At 39.4% G+C, this 20,204-nt stretch overlaps 1 protein-coding gene across 3 annotated transcripts in view; it reads right to left on the minus strand.

Annotated features, from left to right (window-relative positions):
* Nucleotides 1–20,204, minus strand: part of FANCC (FA complementation group C) — a 280,937-nt gene that overhangs the window by 159,064 nt on the left and 101,669 nt on the right. For all 3 annotated transcript variants that reach the window (XM_036084780.2, XM_078061967.1, XM_078061968.1), the window contains 2 exons: nucleotides 11,804–11,888; nucleotides 7,224–7,318 (listed from right to left, as the gene is read on the minus strand). In XM_036084780.2, the coding sequence (XP_035940673.1) occupies nucleotides 7,224–7,318; nucleotides 11,804–11,888 (180 nt within the window). The remainder of the gene's footprint in view (nucleotides 1–7,223; nucleotides 7,319–11,803; nucleotides 11,889–20,204) is intronic.

Here is a 20,204-nt window from a genome sequence, read left to right on the forward strand (position 1 = left end):
AAGGTGAGACACCTTCTGGGTCCCTCGCGTATGTTGCTGGATCCCACAATTCCCACATAGGCATTTCTCTTCGTGGACAAATGTTGAATTTTAAATGTTTAGCAGGGGCAAAAACGAGACTGTCACGCCACCATGCTGCTGCCATCACCCTCCAAGGAGGCCTTCTTTAATATACATCTTCATCATAAGCGGTGGTGGAAAAACAACTCTGAATCAAGTATGCAACTTTTAAGTAACTATAAATATTTTGTCAAATTCACTATTGATTCATATTACCCTTTGAGTAAATGAGATTTTTTTTCTTTTGCAATTGTGTATGTGTATACCTGAGTTTTGAAACCCTTCAAAAAAATAGTTTATTAAACCTCAAAATAAATCTGTTTTTTCCATTAGGATGCCGTTGGCTGCTAGTAAAAACAACGCTAAACCAAACTGGCTTGAACAGGAAAGGGAATGGACTAGAGCACTGAAGTCCAGGAGAGGCTTGGTCCAGGGCCCCAACAAAAACAACCTGAACGTGACCGTCTTTCTCTTTCTCTCAGCTCTGTTTCCTCAGGACTAACTTCATTCCCAGGCAGGCTCTGTCCTCGTGGACCCACAATGACTGACAGCAACTTCAGGGACTATGTGCTACCTAATTCATGTTCAGGAGGAAAGATAAAATCCACTTCCCTGATCAATCAAACAAAAGTTGTAGGACTGAATTTCCAGCGTGGGCTATATGTCCATCTTGACCAATCGCTGTGGCCAAGGAAAGGGAGAGGTGGTCCTGATTAAGCCAGGCAGGACTAACTCCAGGACCATGGTGGGGTAAGTATCACCCAAGATGCACAATGCACAGCTGAGAAATGCACAGTATTGTAAGAAGGTAAGAAAGGAGGGAGATGGATACTGGGAAAGCAATTAATAACTATCCGCCAAATGTGTGAATATAAAAATTCAAAGAAACAAAGAAACTGCAGGTTTTAGAAAGTCAAGCAAATAGAATACAGGTAGGAAAAGATACTAGTATTGTGTTTGTTATTTCAAAAGTAAAACAAAACAAAAGAGACAGCAGTCATACAGGATTGCCAATGTTTTGCCAGAGTGGAGCTGTGGAAGAGAAATCTCCAGCATCCCCAGCCTTGTCCCTGAATTTCACCTTGCCTCTATTGTCTTTCACTAATTGCCCTCAAGAAACATGCTATTTTCCCTTTTAAAGTACCATTCAATTGTGGACAATAATTCTTTCCCTACATTTCAACATCTGAGCTGAGCCAAACTAGCATTTCCAAATCCCAAACAACACAAAAACGAATAATAATGGAAATTACCAACAGTGTAGAATAATCATGTTTCCAAAGCAGCAGTGTCTGCCCTTTGGCTGACCAGTCTCTAGTGCAGTTGTTCCAGCACCAAACCCACTGTCTCTTCTGACTCCCTTGCCTGTCTTGCAACTTGGTATACATAATACCATCATTTCTGAAACCACTGGTTTCCGAAAAATTTAGGACACTCCCTGTAGAATGCCTTGACAATGATGTATTACACCAAAAAACAAAATATACAACTTGGGGTTCACTCAAACCCATTGTTTATTCGATTTCAATACAGAGAAAACTCTCATGGGAGGGTTTAGCCTTTTTGGCTAATTGGATGAAATGCCCACACACATTAAAGAGGATGACCTACTTTACCCAATCTATTTAAATGTTAATCACATTCAAAAACACCTCACAGAAACACCAAGAATAATGTATGACCAAATATCTGGGCACCACATAGTCCAGTCCAGTTGACATAAAATTAACCATCACAGATAGATGAAACCAATGGAGAGATTTAAGATCATATCTGCACATGCAAAGACACTTGACTTATGATGAAGGTAGCCCCATACATCAGTGAGGAAAGAACTTTTCAGTAATGGTGTTGGGACAATGGGTATACATGTGGAAGTAAAGTGAAAGTGGATGCCTACTTAGAGCATACAAAAAAACAGCTACACCGACCTAAATGGGAAAGGCAAATCAATATACTTTTAGAAGATAATATGGAAGATTTCCATGATCTTGAAGTGGGGAAAATTTCCTTAAGCAAAATACAAAATTATTAAACACAAAGGGAAAGATTGATAAATTTGACTACAATAAAATTTAAAATGTCTTCCTTAAAAGAAAGAAATGTAAACACAAACCACAGAATGGAAAAAAATAGCTACGATATATATAAAATAAAATCGTACCCAGGGCACCTGGGTGGCTCAGTTAGTTAAGTGTCTGCCTTCGGTTCAGGTCACGATCCTGGAGTCCTGGGATCAAGCCCCACATCAGGTTCCCTGTTCTCCCTCTGCGTGCACTCTCTCAAATAAATCAATAAAATCTTAAAAAAAAAAAAAAAGGTGCCCAGATTCAGTACATATAAAGAATTTCTACAAATCAATAAGAGAGACAGCCAAGTAGAAAATTAATTAAGAAACATGAACAGGAATTCCACAAAACAGGTGCTCAACTTCAGGGAAATATTAAAACCATAATGGATACTACCACACACATCCACCAGAATAACTGAACTTTAAAAGTCTGACAATGCCAAGTAACCAGGAGGCTATGGAACTCTTATACACTGATCATAGGAATTTAAACTGGTACCACCACTGTGGAAAGCAACTTAGTATGAGCTGATACAATTAAAGATACGCATATAAAATAACCTATAATTCCCTCTTTTTTAGAATGCTCTTTATTTTCACAAAACAGGGCATGTGCAAGGCTTGTTCACAAGTGTTTGTAAACACTTGTTTAAACACTAAAACACATTCTCTTACTCTCCCGCTGCTCTTCTTTTCCTTTGTAGTTCTTTATAAAATATATGCTTTGAACCCTGGATATGCAGGAGAGAATGTTACAGCAACTTTGTTCCTACTTCTCCCCAACCAGAAACAAATTCCCATCAAAGGCAGAATGGATAAATAAACTGTGATACATTAATAAAATGGAGTGCTATACAGCAATGAAAATGAACACGGGCCAACCACAACATCTAAGATCATGGTTGAATACCACAAACAATTCTGAACAAAATAAATCAAACACAAAACAATAGTGTATTATTTCATTTATATCAAGTGAAAATAATAAGCCAAACTGCATAATTAAGTGGTAAAACCATAAAGCAATGTAAATAAAAGCCAGCCTAGTGGTTACTACCAGAGGGAGACAAAGGAGCATGTAAGCAGGAAGAGGCACCTGGGGGCAGAGAGCTTAGAGGAGGCAGGTAATGCTCTGTTCTACTTCCTGACCTAGGTGATAGTTACAACAGTAGTTACAAAAATAATTGCAAATTATTTTGTAATAATTTGTTAAGCTTGTCATTTATGCTTGATACACTTTTCTGTATGTTTGTTAGATTCTGTATAATTTAAAAGTTGTTTCTTTTTTTAAGAAGAATGAAGTAGAGGACTAAAGCAATACATGTAACATTTGGATATTACTTAGCACTGCATTTTGAAAGGGAATAAAGATGAAGTAAAACCCTTTTCACTGATCTCTGCACCTGGTATTCTGTTGTTTTCTTCGCATCAGAATAAAATTCATAGAGGTATGGTCTTGCCCAGAGAAGACAGGTACCTCCTAAATTTGGCAGGCCTGGTATCTCCGCCTGGATTATAACCTCTCAGAACAGACTATCTTTAGATCCACTGCTATATCCTCAGCCTCTGGTGTAGGGCCTGACAAACAGTAGGTGCTCAAAAAGTATCCGTTCAGTTGATTCACCAGTAAAACCAAGTTTTTCAAGAACCAAGTATTCCGAAAAAGGTGAAAGAGTTTTGTGACTTCAACAAATCTCTAAGCTGTAAGAATAGTCACTGAGGTGGTTATTTGATGATACATTTGAGGTTACCAGTAAAACTTCAAAAACAGAAACAAAAACAAATACACTGTATTAATGTATTTCCAACATATTAACATACGCTAACATATGGCCAGCAAACAAAAATTTTATTTCATCTCTGTTCTAAGAATACAACTCATACAACTCAGTCCAACATTTTCAAATTTAATAATCTGAATTTTTATTGAATTTTAGAATTTATGGAGGAAATTCGTAGTTTTTGACTCAGGCTGTTTCAATCACATTCCTTGAACTGTAGAATCTGGCTATTTCTCACACCTCCCACTCAACCTATTCTCACCAAGGTGATTCCTCCTAAGTGGCTAAATCCAAGCACTGCTTTTTGGTCCTTATCTTGCTTCATGCTCTAGAGCGGCCCTGTCCACTACAGTGGCCACTAGCCACGTGGGGCTACTGAGCACTTCAAATGCACTGAGTACGGTGAAGATAATAAGTTTTTAATTTTTAAAAATTTTAATTAAATTTAAGTTTAAAAACTGACACTTTGTTCAGTTATAAGTTTCTTTGTAACAATTTGGGTATGTGAGCCTACTTTTTCAACTGTAAATTTTATGAAATTGAAATACAGAGCAAGAACTTCCAGTGAAAATTTAGCATCTGAATTAAGATGTAACATGTAGATACAAAATGTAAATGTAACATACACACTGGATTTCAATGACTTAGTATGAAAAGAGATTATAAAGTAATCTCATTAATAATTTTTATATTGATTATATGTTAAAATGATAATATTTTGGATATATTGGGTTGCATAAAATATTATTAAAATTAATTTCACTTATTTCTTTTTGTCTCTTAAAGCAGCTACTGGAAAATTTAAATTATCTATGTAATATGTATTTTATTTGTGTTGGACAGTCCTGCACTGTAGCATTAGATATGAATGACCACTCATTCCTTCTTGAAATGCTGCTGGTTTTCTCCTTCTACACCTTTGACTCTCTGTTTCTGACCCGCAGTGTAGCTTATTCCTGCACTCACTCCTTAAATGCCAGTGTCTCCCAAGGTTGTCCTGAGGCTCTTTTCCCTCCCCATGCCAGCTGCCCTCCCTGGGCAATCTCACCCTCACCCAAGGCTCCACTGTTCCCAAGCCCTGAGGATTGTCAGCCCTCCTATGTGTAAATCAGCTCACTTTCTAAGAACAGTATGCTCAACTCCATCTACACCTAAGTACATCTGCACTTAACCTGCCATTACATCTTTTGAATATTTACCTTATTCATATCATAAGTCTGGCCCCTTTTCTCCATTTCATTTAGGGCTGCATGACTTCTCACCTTCATCACTAAAATAGCTTCCAAAGTGCTATCCCTGCTCCCTTCCAAATCAACTTCCTTTTGCTGTTAAGTTTCTAAAATTCACACCTGGCCAAATGACTTCTCTGTTTAAAATACTTTGGCTTCCCCACTGCCTTCAAAATAAAATAAAAACTTCTTTTTTTTTTTTTAAGATTTTATTTGTCAGAGAGAGAGAGCACAAGCAGGGGGAGCGGCAGGCAGAGGGAGAAGCAGGCTCCCTGCTGAGCAAGGAGCCCAACGCGGGACTCTATCCCAGGACCCCAGGATCATGACCTGAGCCGAAGGCAGACTCCTAACCGACTGAGCCACCCAGACGTCCCAAAAACTTCTTATAATTATACATTAGGCTTCATGCTTCATTACCAGCCGTCCCAAATCCCAAGCTCAAGCATTATCTAAGTACCTGCAGTTCCCTGAAAAGGGCATGGGCTCTCTCCAATCATCTTTGCGCAAGCTCTTTTTGCTGACAGGAATATCCTTCCTAAAGCTCTATCCCTGCTCTCCTAGTCACCCTTCAAAACTCAGCTGGTATATCGCCTCCTGCAGGACACATCCACAAACCCCCAAGTCTGAGCAGGTGTCCTCTGTACCACCATCACACCTGTACATAGCTCTGGTTACCAGTGAATTCCCTGATGGCAGGAGTTAAGATTTTAAGTTAACCTTCCTGTGCTATACTTTATATATACCTATTGATAAATGAACGCAGTATTAAATAAGGGAAATCCACAGAATAAAATGCAAGGCTAGAAATTTTAAAATAGGCTAATAAAGTCATGAGTTTAAACGAAGAAAGTTGACCCAGTGACCCTAAAAACACTTTATTACATGCCTTATTTCAGGACTTAATGAACTAGCCAATATAAAAATATATCCTAAGTAATCATTAAAACATCAAATACTCAACAAAAGCAACAATTTAAAAAATTAAAGACTATATATGTTATTCTATTTCTATAACCTTGTTCTTCATACCTTTTCTTCCCTAATTCTACTTATCAGTTCCTTTCTTTAGCTCTTTACAGTAATTTACCTTCCCGTAAAGTTTGCACCCTTTGCTTCCCCCACCCAATTCTTTTCATTTCTACTCTCCCTTCAATTCTTCTTTTAAATCTAAAAGAAAAATACAAACACTGTCTTTGTCAGCTCTGTCAGCAATTTTGTATAAAACAAAGTAATGGTAAAAAGCAGTGAATGGAATGAGATCACCAGTCAGACTGATAGACAAAACTGTATGCATTAATCTGGGTGGGTGATTTCATAATACTAAGCAGCTAATCTGAACCATATGCATACTAAGTGAAGTCTGACCGGCATCAGCGAGTCCTTGGGGTTATTACAGCAGGACAATGGGGGGTATAAGAAAAGAACAGCAACTTGCTGGTGGTGAGGGCAGCCACAGCCCAGCCTTACAACATTCGCCAACTTGTGCCTGTCCTTCCTGTGGGGGGAATGCAGGACGCTGTCAGCTAAGCGGCCTAGCACAGTCAAGGAACCGATTTGACGGTGAGCAGCAAGCAGCAGCCAATGAGCACCGGGTGCTAGTCTGAACACCCCGGCCTGGATACCAACTTCAGGATATAAAATAAAGACAGCAGCTCCCAGGGCACTTCTAAATTTTCATTTTACTACAGATTAGATCCTGAGAGAGGCAAAGAAATACTTAAGACGGAAATTATGTAAGTATTTAAACTAGGTTGATAAGGAGAAACAATTTTTTGAAGGATTGCAATTGCTAGAAGGAAAGAGAGAACATTCTTTTCATTACCTGAAAGTAATTTTTCAAAATCACACAACGTGAGGTCTTCCAGGCATGAAAAAGTTCACCCTAAAGACTGCTATCTTCTGGAATTCACAATCAAGCAAAAATGAAATCTCTTGAATAACTTTACACCCAGCAAGATAATGGAACAGTAAAGACTATTTGAAAAAGTTTCTAAAACATCATAGAACTGGACTGGATATCCAAGGAGCACCTTTAAAAAATCAATTCAACGCAAAGCAGTGCAGGGCAAGATTTACTCTTACCCGTGTCCAGGAGTTAAGTTTCGATTCTTCAGAATTCTGTGGTTCTTTATTAATCAAACAACATAAGCACCATATTAGAATTTTTTGGCTTTCATCTGCAAAAAGGAAAACTAAAATAAGTAGGTTTTATCAAATAGAAAAGATAATCAGTATACAAATTTTTTAAACACTGTATTTAAAGGAAATACATGTATTATATTTTAGGAAAATCTCAAACTATTAAATTCACAGAACAAGCATCTAGGACCATGTGTGAAACTTCGTGGGGTTTTTTATTCTTGTGGTTTCGGGATCACTTATGCTTAGCCCTTGTGTGGTCAATTACCTTTCTGACACAGCAACAAATTCTTTTTTTTTTTTAAGATTTTATTTATTTATTTGACAGAGAGAGACACAGCGAGAGAGGGAACGCAAGCAGTGGGAGTGGGAGAGGGAGCAGCAGGCTTCCCGCTGAGCAGGGAGCCCGATGCAGGGCTCGATCCCAGGACCTGGAATCATGACCTGAGCCGAAGGCAGACGCCTAATGACTGAGCCACCCAGGTGTCCCTGACACAGCAACAATTTTTAAAGCCAAAAGAGAATGATAGAAATAACTAAAAGAACTGCACTTTTCTCAAGATAAGTTCTCTTAAAGTATATTTCAAACTGCTAGTAATTTCAACCTTTTAAAAGCAATATAACTGTTATAGGCAGTAGTCAATATTAGTCTTAATCTTTTAATTTTCTAGTTTCCCAAAACACCCTCACTTGTTAAAAACAAAATTAACAAAAGGATCGTTTTAAAATATATTCTGTTTAGTACTAAAGAGTTTGGATAAAATAGAAGCCTCTTACATGTTCCTCATTCTTTACTCTAAAATTTAAAACTTTACCAAATATGTGATGAAAACACTGAACTTTGAAATCTTATACTTGGCAAGAATTATCTACTCAGTGAGCCATTTTCTTTTTCCTCGTTTGGTAACTGAGTCCATTCCAGTTGGAGATTTTACAACACAACTGAGAAGCAAGAAGGAGCCTAAAACTGAAGATGTCAGTATCTACACGAGAGCCAAGCAACCGTGGCCTTCATCCGAAGACCATGGAGTGGCGGCTGAGGAAGCCCAGCACCTGGAATCAATCCTCTGCAGAATCACCTGATGCCCTTTACCCTCTCATCTTCTACGGTCTCATAAACACAGCATTTCTAAGAGCTACGGTAACAAGAAATAAGAAAAATATAAACTGCAGTAAGCTACCCCTGCATTTTCAACCACACACCAAAGAACACTAATAGTAATTGTTTATTAAACCCTTTATTCCCCATAAACGTCATAAGTTTATACTCCCATAATAACACCTCTGAACAAACTTTATCTGGTATTATTTTGAGGGACATTGATTTTTTTCCTACTTTTTATGAGCTCAAATGTATCACTGGCTTGCCTATTATAGGTTAATTTCATGAATCATGTCATTTAACCTCCGAAGATCCTAGGATTCTTCAGGTTTAACCAATGCCACTGATTAAAAATTTGACTGTTGTACTTCCTATGCTTTAAATATTAGAAGAAATTCTAACTATCTTCATGTCACAGAGTGTCAGACACATACAATGATATGCTTATTACACAAGCAGCTTCCCCTGTTAGAAAACTTAAGTCATCTAAAAGATGGAAATTTTCCCCAGGTGTTGAGTGAATATGCACACTTAGTTCAACAAGTATATCATTTTTCAAATTTTTCTCTCAAAACAAAACAAAAACAAAAACAGAGAGCAGCCAGACAAATGTTCACCCAACCTTTGGGAGGTGCCTTCCTTTGCTCAGAGTCAATGTACTGAAATGCACTGAAATGTACTGTTAATGAACTTATTTTGCTTTAGGGATTTACAGATGCAAGCCATCACTTGTTATTCATGAGTGCCACCAACACTCGCTGCAGGGCAGAAGGCTTCTGTCAGGCTCCTCCCTGAGACCCCGAGATTCAGAGTGGACATCCTGCAGGGCAGTTAAGTGAGATGGGAAAACGCCTGGGGTTCATCATGCAAGCAGTCACTGCCAGCAGATCTTCGTGAAAATTTGGATTCTAAAAATGAGTGGAAGGGAAAAGAATATACCAGCATATATTTGCCACCTAATATTTTTTTTGGTATCCTGAACTAAAATTCCGAATGAAAGCTAAATTAATTCTTTAAAATTCGGGTCACCTGGGTGGCTCAGTTGGTTAAGCGACTGCCTTCGGCTCAGGTCATGATCCTGGAGTCCTGGGATCAAGTCCCGCATCGGGCTCCCTGCTTGGCGGGGAGTCTGCTTCTCCCTCTGACCCTCCTGTCTTTCATGCTCTCTGTCTCTTATTCTCTCTCTCTCAAATAAATAAAATCTTAAAAAAAAAATAAAATTCTTTTAAAATTCCTTCATCTATAATTTAAAAGTGTGAAAGCAGCATTTTTTAAGACAATAAATATTTATTATTTTAAGCTGCCAAGTTTGGGGGCAAATTTTATATAGCAATAAATAGCAAATAGTGAGGTTATAGCTGTTATGCTTAATCATGAGAGCATAGCTCAAAACAACCAGTCAGAATTCCAAGAAGGTGAAAGCGATAAGTTTATGCAGAGAACACCCCTGAATAAAAGGTGTTCCCTCCCTTTCTATTATCAGTTTTTTCTCTCCTCTTCATGGTGTCTTTTCCTTTCTGAATCTTTCCTCCTTTTTTATTATCTTTATTTCTGATCCAATTCTCACTTAACATTATGAGAGACTTAACTTCTTTCTTTGATGGAAACTGTCACCTTTCCTGTATTTAAAAAGTTATTTTGCTATTATAAAACCATAAGAAAGGACCCTTTCCTGGACAAAAGTACCCAACTAGCAAAACAACAGTAGCAACGCAGGCAAGACTTGATTCATCACGGAGTTCTGTTGTCTGTCAGTCTCCACTAAGCTCAGAACCCAAGGCACACCTCAAACAGGAAGCTGAAATTTAACAGGCAGTTCGAAACATAACAGAGGCACAGAAACAAAAAGAGATGAAGGATTTGTTTCTGGTTGTCAGAGGGGGCCAATGTAATGGGGATAGGTGCAAAGGAAAGATCACAGACAGATACAAGTTTAAGGCCCTAGGGATAAATCAGTCCAGCCCTTTTACAAATAAGGGATCTGAAACCACGCAAGTCTGGTGACTTGTCTCAGAAAGTCCTGAATCATCTACTGTTCCCTAAGAGTCGGCCCCAGCTCGACCTCCCCTGAAAAACTCTCCTTTCTCTCTCAGCTCCCTGTTCGGAGCTCCATAAACACAAACCATTTCTGAGTCAGGCTGATCTGCTGAGGTCTCTTTTCTCTGTGACTGGATGCTTCCAGTGAGAGAAATTGTAGCCATGTTTTCCTAGGCTTCACATATTAAAAAAAAAAAAAAAAGCTTAGTAAATACCTGTCCAGTAAATATATACATTCACGTGAGGCTGGCTGGTGTTAAAGCCAGAACTGGACCACTTCAACCATGACGGTGTGATACAGAGGATGGATCATTACAACAATGCAGGCTTTAGAGGGGTGGGATCCTGGCTTTTATCAGTTTTACATTATGGGGAAAGTGATTTCCTTGCCTTAATCCATAATTACCTATCCTGCAAAACTATCATCAAGTAAATATTACACTAGCTAAAAATACAGCCAAGTCAAGGCAATAAACCTCAACGGTACACCTTCCGATGTGTCTGCTTCCCCTACGCTTGGCCCTAGGACGACAAAAAGAACTAAAACCACAGTTCCTGCTCTTGAGAGGCATTCGGTCCTCCAGGACATCAGACAGGCAAACCAACAATTACAAAACAGTGCAGTAAGTGCTATAATTAAGGGAGATGCGATCAGCTATGGAGACACTAAGAGAAGTTCCTAACTCAGCCCCAGCAAAACTATTCCAAAGAAAGTTTAAGAGGACAGGAGATGAAAACAGAGCTCCAGGCAAAGGAATCACATGTCACAGGTCCTGACATCATGTACGTTCAAGTCACTGTAACTCGACCTGGCTATCATGCGTGTGGTGTGCCCGTGGAGAATTACACAGGAAATGAGGCTAGACAGGTAGGCAGGAGGTCAAGAAAGGAACATCTACCCCCAAAGTGTCCCCAAATTCCTCTTCACCTTGGGTAAAACCACAATGTCACCCCTAAATAATGTCAGGGCCATGGGAGGATTCAGACACTGAAGAATGATTTTACACATGGAAAATGTGAGTTAACATGAAATTGTGAAACAAGAAATTATTTCATTATTATCACCATTTCACGCTGAATTAAAAATGAGGTTATGATAATCATCTGGAAGAGTCTACTCTATAATACAAGTTCTGTTTTCTTACAGATCTGCATGTGTATAGGTGTGTGTATGTACGTGTATGTGAGATTATCTATATGAACATATATGGACAAGAAAAGGATGCCATCTTTCTAATGGAACAATGAATAAATCTTAATAGTTGTTTTGTAAACAACGGGACAAAATTTGTAATTTGAAGCTCTGTATTTTGTTAAACAATGCAAAGATTAAAATTATCATTAGAAGTTTTGTATTTTGAGAAGACAGGTTTTGAATTCTTACCAAATGCTAAGATAAAAGGATTCCAGCAAGTTCTTGCCAACAGTTGACCAATTGTGGGGAATCTTTCAATGATCGTATTTGAATCCTGTAAAAGAAAATTATGTTTTGGTCAACAAAAGTACACCACACAACTCAGAAAGTTGAACTGACACTCCAGGTTGAAGGAATCTGAATATTTAGTATTTCAGAAAAGGAGGAATTTCAAGTAAAATTTAACAAGTAACCACCTAACTTCATCCTTAAACCACATCATCAAAACTAAGATGTACAGCACATTTACATAAAATCAATCTTCTTACAAAATTATCTTTATTTTACTCATACTTAGGAAAGGCCAATTTGTTTAAAAATAACAAAGAATGTATAACAGTGAACAAAATATTGTGGGTGATTAGTAACTATATAATCCTATATCTTCATCCTGGTTTTTTTACTCTACCATAAGAGAGGTTCCTAATTCAACTTTACTAGGACTATTTCAAAGAAGGTTTGGGAGGACAAGAACTCTGGAACTTGTAAAAAGAAACAAAAGCAGCCAAAGCATAAAGATATATATCTCTGTTTATTACGATTTCAGTTACTATATGTTAAATGACATCATACTTACTCTACAACAACCTGAGACAAAAAAAAAAGATCAACCAAATAGAAAACAGCTTAAGATTAAACAATCTACATGCTATTGTACAACTGGCCCTCTTCCCACTTCTTTACCTTTCAAGAAAGTTCAAAAATAAGACCTAAATGAGGTAATATGTATATAAGCTGAAATATAAGTTGCTGCACCAATAAATTCTTCATATTCATCTTAGCATCAAGGCCAGGCCTAGACTTTCTGGGACCAACTGAAAGCCAAGTTGCAGAAGTCCTATTACAGAAAAACAATTTTAAAAGGTAGCATCAGGAGAGGGCGAAAGATGGCGGAGGAGTAGGGGACCCTATTTCAGCTGGTGCCCGGAATTGAGCTGGATATCTACCAGACCACTCTGAGCACCCACGAAACCAGCCTGAGATGTAAGAAGATCTGGATCTCTACAAACAGAATTTTGCAGGCAGTTGGTTTTGAGGTAGGAAGTGGAGAGCCGTGATTCTGCGGGCAGATATTGGAGGATAAACGGCAGCGGGAGGGAGCCTGGCCATGGGGATCCTACACCGCCAGTGAGTGACAGCCTCGCATGCTGTGGACGGGGCACAGACTCGCAGACCGGTAGTGTCGGGGAAAGGACTTTAGGGCAGCCCCCCAGGGTGGAAACCCAGAGCGGCGGGGTCGTTTGCACGCGAACTGCAGCCCCCTGGATGGAAATCCAGAGCAGCAGGGTTGCGCCGGTGAACTGCAGCCCCTGGGGCAGAAACCTGGAGCAGCGGAGTCCTGCGCACGCGAACTGGGAGCGGCTGGCGGTTTTAGAAGCACAAAGGGCAGAGACGTGCCTTGACCTGGAGGCAGGACTGGGAGCGCTGCGGAGGGGCGCACAACCCAGGACGCTGCAGTTTATAGCAGCACGGACAGAAACGGAGACGGTGTGGCCTGGAGGCTCACTGAAGAACAGACTGCGATCTCTCTGCTCTGAGGCAGAGGGTTGGAAATGGTCTCTTCTGCTCTGACTCGCGGAAGAGACGCGGAAAGCCGCCAGGGAAAGGCGCCAGAGAACAAAAGCCCCAAAGACTGATTCCCACTGAGCCCATCCCCCGCCACAGGGGCGCAGGGCAACTCCGCCCAAAGAGGGTTGCCTGAGTAACAGTGCGGCAGGCCCCTCCTATGCAGAAGATAGCCTGGGAAAACAAGAGGCCAGCAACCCTAAGGTCCCAAGAAAACAGGTGCATCTTGCTTGGGTTCTGGTCAATAATTTGGACTCTATACATTCCCTCAAACACCCATCAACAGAATGACTAGGAGGAAGAGCCCCCAAAACAGAAAAGACTCAGAGATTATGACTTATGCTGCAGATTTACAAATGGATGCAGATATAACCAAGATGTCGGAGATGGAATTCAGGCTAGCAATTGTGAAGACAATGGCTAGAATGGAGAAATCAATTAATGGCAACATAGAGTCTCTAAGGGCAGAAACAAAAGGTGAATTGGCAGAACTTAAAAATGCTATCAATGAGATCCAATTCAATCTAGATAATCTAACAGCTAGGGTAAATGAGACAGAAGAGAGAATAAGCGACCTGGAAGACAATATAATAGATAAAAAGGGAAAAGAGGAGGCCAGGGAAAAACAACTCAGAATCCATGAAAATAGAATCAGAGAAATAAGTGACACCATGAAGTGTTCCAATGTCAGAATAATTGGAATCCCGGAGGGAGTGGAAAGAGAGGACTAGAAGATGTATTTGAGCAAATCGTAGCTGAGAACTTCCCTAATCTGGGGAATGAAACAAACATTCGAGTCCTAGAGGCAGAGAGGACCCCTCCCAAGATCAAGGAAAACAGGCCAACACCCTGGCATGTAATAGTAAAACTTGCAAATCTTAGAACCAAGGAAACCACCTTAAGGGCAGTTAGGAGGAAGAGATTCCTTACGTACAAAGGGAGGAACATCAGAATAACGTCAGACCTATCCACAGAGACCTGGCAAGCCAGAAAGGCCTGGCAAGACATATTCAGGTTACTAAATGAGAAGAACATGCAGCCAAGAATACTTTATCTGGCAAGGCTTTCATTTAGAATGGATGGAGAGATGCAGAGCTTCCACGACCGGCAGAAGCTGAAAGAATATGTGACCACTAAGCTGGCCCTGCAAGAAATATTAAGGGGAGTTCTATAAAAGAAGACCCCAAGAGTGATATACAACAGAAATTTACAGGAACAATATATAAAAACAACATCTTCACAGGCAACATGATGACAATTAATTCATATCTTTCAATAATCACTCTCAATGTGAATGGCCTAAAAGCTCCCATAAAATGGCACAGGGTTGCAGACTGGATAAAAAGACAGGACCCATCCATATGCTGTCTACAAGAGACTCATTTTGAACCTAAAGATACATCCAGACTGAAAGTGAAGGGATGGAGATCCATCTTCCATGCCAGCAGACCTCAAAAGAAAGCTGGGGTAGCAATTCTTATATCAGACAAATTAGATTTTAAACTAAAGTCTGTAATAAGAGACACAGAAGGACACTATATCATTCTTAAAGGGTCTATCCAACAAGAAGATCTAACAATTGTAAATATCTATGCCCCCAACATGGGAGCAGCCATCTATATAAGCCAACTGTTAACCAAAATAAAGAGTCATATTGATAACAATACGTTAATTGTAGGAGACCTCAATACTCCACTCTCAACAATGAACAGATCATCTAAGCAGAAAATCAATAAGGAAACAAGAGCTTTGAATGATACCTTGGACCAGATGGACCTCATAGATATTTACAGAACATTCCACCCTAAAACAACAGAATACTCATTCTTCTCGAGCGCACATGGGACTTTCTCCAGAATAGACCATATACTGGGTCACAAATCAGGTCTCAACCGATACCAAAAGATTGAGATTATTCCCTGCATATTCTCAGACCACAATGCTCTAAAACTGGAACTCAATCACAAGAAAAAATTTGGCAGAAATTCAAACACTTGGAAGCTAAAGACCACTCTGCTCAAGAATGTTTGGGTCAACCAAGAAATCAAAGAAGAACTTAAACAATTCACGGAAATCAATGAGAACGAAAACACATCGGTCGGTGTGGCCTGTGGGATACTGCAAAGGCGGTCCTAAGGGGGAAATACATAGCCATCCAAGCCTCACTCAAAAAAACAGAAAAATCCCGAATTCACCAACTAACTCTACACCTTAAAGAACTAGAGAAAAAGCAACAAATGATGCCTAAGCCACGCATTAGAAGAGAAATAATTAAAATTAGAGCAGAAATCAATGAATTAGAAACCATAAACACAGTAGATCAGATCAATGAAACTAGAAGCTGGTTCTCTGAAAGAATTAATAAGATCGATAAATCACTGGCCAGACTTATCCAAAAGAAAAGAGAAAGGACCCAAATTAATAAAATTAGGAATGAAAGGGGAGAGATCACGACTAACACCAAGGAAATAGAAACAATTATTAGAAATTATTATCAACAACTATATGCCAATAAACTGAGCAATCTGGATGAAATGGAGGCCTTCCTGGAAACCTATAAGCTGCCAAGACTGAAACAGAAAGAAATTGACAACCTGAATAGGCCAATAACCAGTAACGAGATTGAAGCAGTGATCAAAAACCTCCCAAAAAACAAGAGTCCAGGGCCTGATGGATTCCCTGGGGAATTCTACCAAACATTCAAAGAAGAAATAATACCTATTCTACTGAAGCTGTTTCAAAAAATAGAAACAGAAGGAAAACTTCCAAACTCATTCTATGAGGCCAACATTACCTTAATCCCCAAACCAGGCAAAGACCCCATCAAAAAGGAGAATTTCAGACTGATAGCCCTGATGAATATGGATTCCCAAATCCTCAACAAAATCCTAGCTAATAGGATCCAACAATACATTAAAAGGATCATCCACCACGACCAAGTGGGATTTATCCCCGGGATGCAAGGGTGGTTCAACATTCGCAAATCAATCAATGTGATAGAACACATTAATAAGAGGAGGGAGAAGAACCATATGGTCCTCTCAATTGATGCAGAAAAAGCATTTGACAAAATACAACATCCTTTCCTGATTAAAACTCTCCAGAGTATAGGGATAGAGGGACCATTCCTCAAGCTCATAAAATCCATCTATGAAAAACCCACAGCGAATATCATCCTCAATGGGGAAAAGCTGAGAGCCTTTCCCTTAAGATCAGGAACACGTCAAGGGTGCCCACTCTCACCACTGTTGTTCAACATAGTACTAGAAGTCCTAGCAACAGCAATCAGACAACAAAAAGAAATAAAAGGTATTCAAATTGGCAAAGAAGAAGTCAAACTCTCTCTTTTCGCAGATGACATGATACTTTATGTGGAAAACCCAAAAGACTCCACCCCCAAATTACTAGAACTCATCCAGCAATTCAGTAATGTGGCAGGGTACAAAATCAATGCACAGAAATCAGTTGCTTTCTTATACACTAACAACGCAACTGTAGAAAGAGAAAGTAGAGAAACGATTCCATTAACAATAGCACCAAAAACCATAAGATAACTCAGACTAAACCTAACCAAAGAGGTAAAGGATCTATACTCTAGGAACTACAAAACACTCATGAAAGAAATTGAAGAAGACACAAAAAGATGGAAAAATATTCCACGCTCATGGATCGGAAGAATAAACATTGTTAAAATGTCTATGCTACCCGGAGCAATCTATACCTTCAATGCCATCCCGATCAAAATTCCAATGACATTTTTCAAAGTGCTGGAACAAACAATCCTAAAATTTGTATGGAATCAGAAAAGACCCCGAATCGCCAAGGAAATGTTGAAAAAGAAAAACAAAACTGGGGGCATCACGTTGCCCGATTTCAAGCTATATTACAAAGCTGTGATCACCAGGACAGCATGGTACTGGCACAAAAACAGACATACAGACCAATGGAACAGAATAGAGAACCCAGATATGGACCCTCAACTCTATGGTCAAATAATCTTTGACAAAGCAGGAAAAAACATGCAATGGAAAAAAGACAGTCTCTTCAATAAATGGTGCTGGAAAAATTGGACAGCCACATGCAGAAGAATGAAACTCGACCATTCTCTAACACCATTCACAAAGATAAACTCAAAGTGGATGAAAGACCTCAATGTGAGACAGGAATCCATCAAAATCCTAGAGGAGAACACAGGCAGTAACCTCTTTGACATCGGCCACAGCAACTTCTTTCAAGATACATCTCCAAAAGCTAGTGAAACAAAAGCAAAAATGAACTTTTGGGACTTCATCAAGATAAAAAGCTTCTGCACAGCAAAGGAAACAGTCAACAAAACAAAGAGGCAACCCACAGAATGGGAGAAGATATTTGCAAATGACACTACAGATAAAGGGCTGGTATCCAAAATCTATGAAGAACTTCTCAAACTCAACACCCAAAAAACAAATAATCAAGTCAAAAAGTGGGCAGAAGAGATGAACAGACACTTCTCTGAAGAAGACATACAAATGGCTAACAGACACATGAAAAAATGTTCATCATCATTAGCCATCAGGGAAATCCAAATCAAAACCACATTGAGATACCACCTTACACCAGTTAGAATGGCAAAAATGGACAGGGAAAGAAACAACAAATGTTGGAGAGGTTGTGGAGAAAGGGGAACCCTCCTACACTGTTGGTGGGAATGCAAGTTGGTACAGCCACTTTGGAAAACAGTGTGGAGCTGCCTCAAAAATTTAAAAATAGAGCTACCCTATGACCCAGCAATTGCACTCCTGGGTATTTACCCCAAAGACACAGATGTAGTGAAAAGAAGGGCCATATGCACCCCAATGTTCATAGCAGCAATGTCCGCAATAACCAAACTGTGGAAAGAGCCGAGATGCCCTTCAACAGATGAATGGATAGAGAAGATGTGGTCCATATATACAATGGAATATTACTCAGCCATCAGAAAGGATGAATACCCAACTTTTACATCAACATGGATGGGACTGGAGGAGATTATGCTAAGTGAAATAAGTCAAGCAGAGAAAGTCAATTATCATATGGTTTCACTTATTTGTGGAACATAAGGAATAGCATGGAGGACATTAGGAGAAGGAAGGGAAAAATGGCGGGGCGGGGAATTGGAGGGAGAGATGAACCATGAGAGACTATGGACCTGAGAAACAAACAGGGTTTTAGAGGGGAGGGGGGAGGGGGGATTGGTTAGCCCGGTGATGGGTATTAAGGAGGGCACGTACTGCATGGAGCACTGGGTGTTATACAAAAACAATGGATCGTGGATCACTACATCAAAAACTAATGATGTACTGTATGGTGACTAACATAACATAATAAAATTAAAAAATAAATAAATAAAAAATAAAAGGTAGCATCAGTTGCTCATACAGACTTTCTTTCCTTCTAGTTGCTAAAAACACATGAACTCATATTGTCAACATAAATAATTCTTTAAATTTCTGACTTGCTTCTTTGATTAAGGGAAGAAAAATGTAACACAAGAACACCTATATTAAATGAATATATTTAATAATAATATATTAAATGAAAATTTCACTTTCATTTTGAATTAGAAAGTAAGTATAAAACAAAGAATATTTTCATAATATGAAAGCATGTTAACTCATAAAAATATCCATTGCAATAAAAATGAGAAATGTCAAAATGAAAAAAATACCAAATTTTTTTTTTTTAAGATTTTATTTATTTATTTGAGACAGAGAGAATGAGAGAGAGAGAGCACATGAGAGGGGGGAGGGGCAGAGGGAGAAGCAGACCCCCCGCCGAGCAGGGAGCCCGATGCGGGACTCGATCCCGGGACTCCAGGACCATGACCTGAGCCGAAGGCAGTCGCTTAACCAACTGAGCCACCCAGGCGCCCAAAAAATACCAAATTTTAAACACATTATACAACAATAGTGAAGACACTCAAAATCTTAATATTCACCAGAAAAGACACTTAAGATATTCAAAAGAAGATATCTTATTTATCATTTCTTGGTAGAACCTGCTTTAGGACAGCATTAAAGAAAGGGTAAGCATTGGGGTGCCTGGGTGGCTCAGTTGGTTAAGCGTCCTACTCCTGATTTCGGTGCAGGTCATGATCTCAGGGCTCTGAGGTCAAGCCCAGTGTTGGACTCCACCCTGGGCATGGAGCCTGCTTAAGATTCTCTCTCCTACTCTCCCTTTGCCCCTCCCCCTAACTTTTCTCCCTCTATTAAAAAAAAAGAAAGAAAGAAAGAAAGAAAGGGTAAGCACTTTGGAAAACTCTTCAATATTTAAGAGATGAAAAGGACTTTAAAAGAATCTCAATTATTACTAACAAGTATCAAAGTCTTATTTTTTTGTTTGTTTTCTTTTTTTTTTAAGATTTTATTTATTTATTTGACAGAGAGAGACACAGCAAGAGAGGGAACACAAGCAGGGGAGAGTGAGAGAGGGAGAAGCAGGCTTCCCATTGAGCAGGGAGCCTGAGGCGGGGCTCGATCCCAGGACCCTCTGATCATGACCTGAGCCGAAGGCAGACGCTTAACGACTGAACCACCCAGGTGCCCCTAAGTCTTGTTTTTTTGTTTTTTTTTTTAAAACAACTTTATTGGTCAGGAAGTCTCATATGACAATGTAACTATTCGAGGAGACTGAAATCATAAGAAATCAAAGGTCAGGAAACTGCCCCATCTGTATTACCTATGGGTAATTTGTCTTTCTAATCCATCAAGACATCAGGTCAATACCACAAGTCCCTGACCCTAGATAACATTCAGGCTTGGTTAAATGTAGTAGAGATTCGTTATTT

This window comes from Halichoerus grypus, chromosome 14 (genome assembly GCF_964656455.1).
Source record: "Halichoerus grypus chromosome 14, mHalGry1.hap1.1, whole genome shotgun sequence".
Taxonomy (NCBI): domain Eukaryota; kingdom Metazoa; phylum Chordata; class Mammalia; order Carnivora; family Phocidae; genus Halichoerus; species Halichoerus grypus.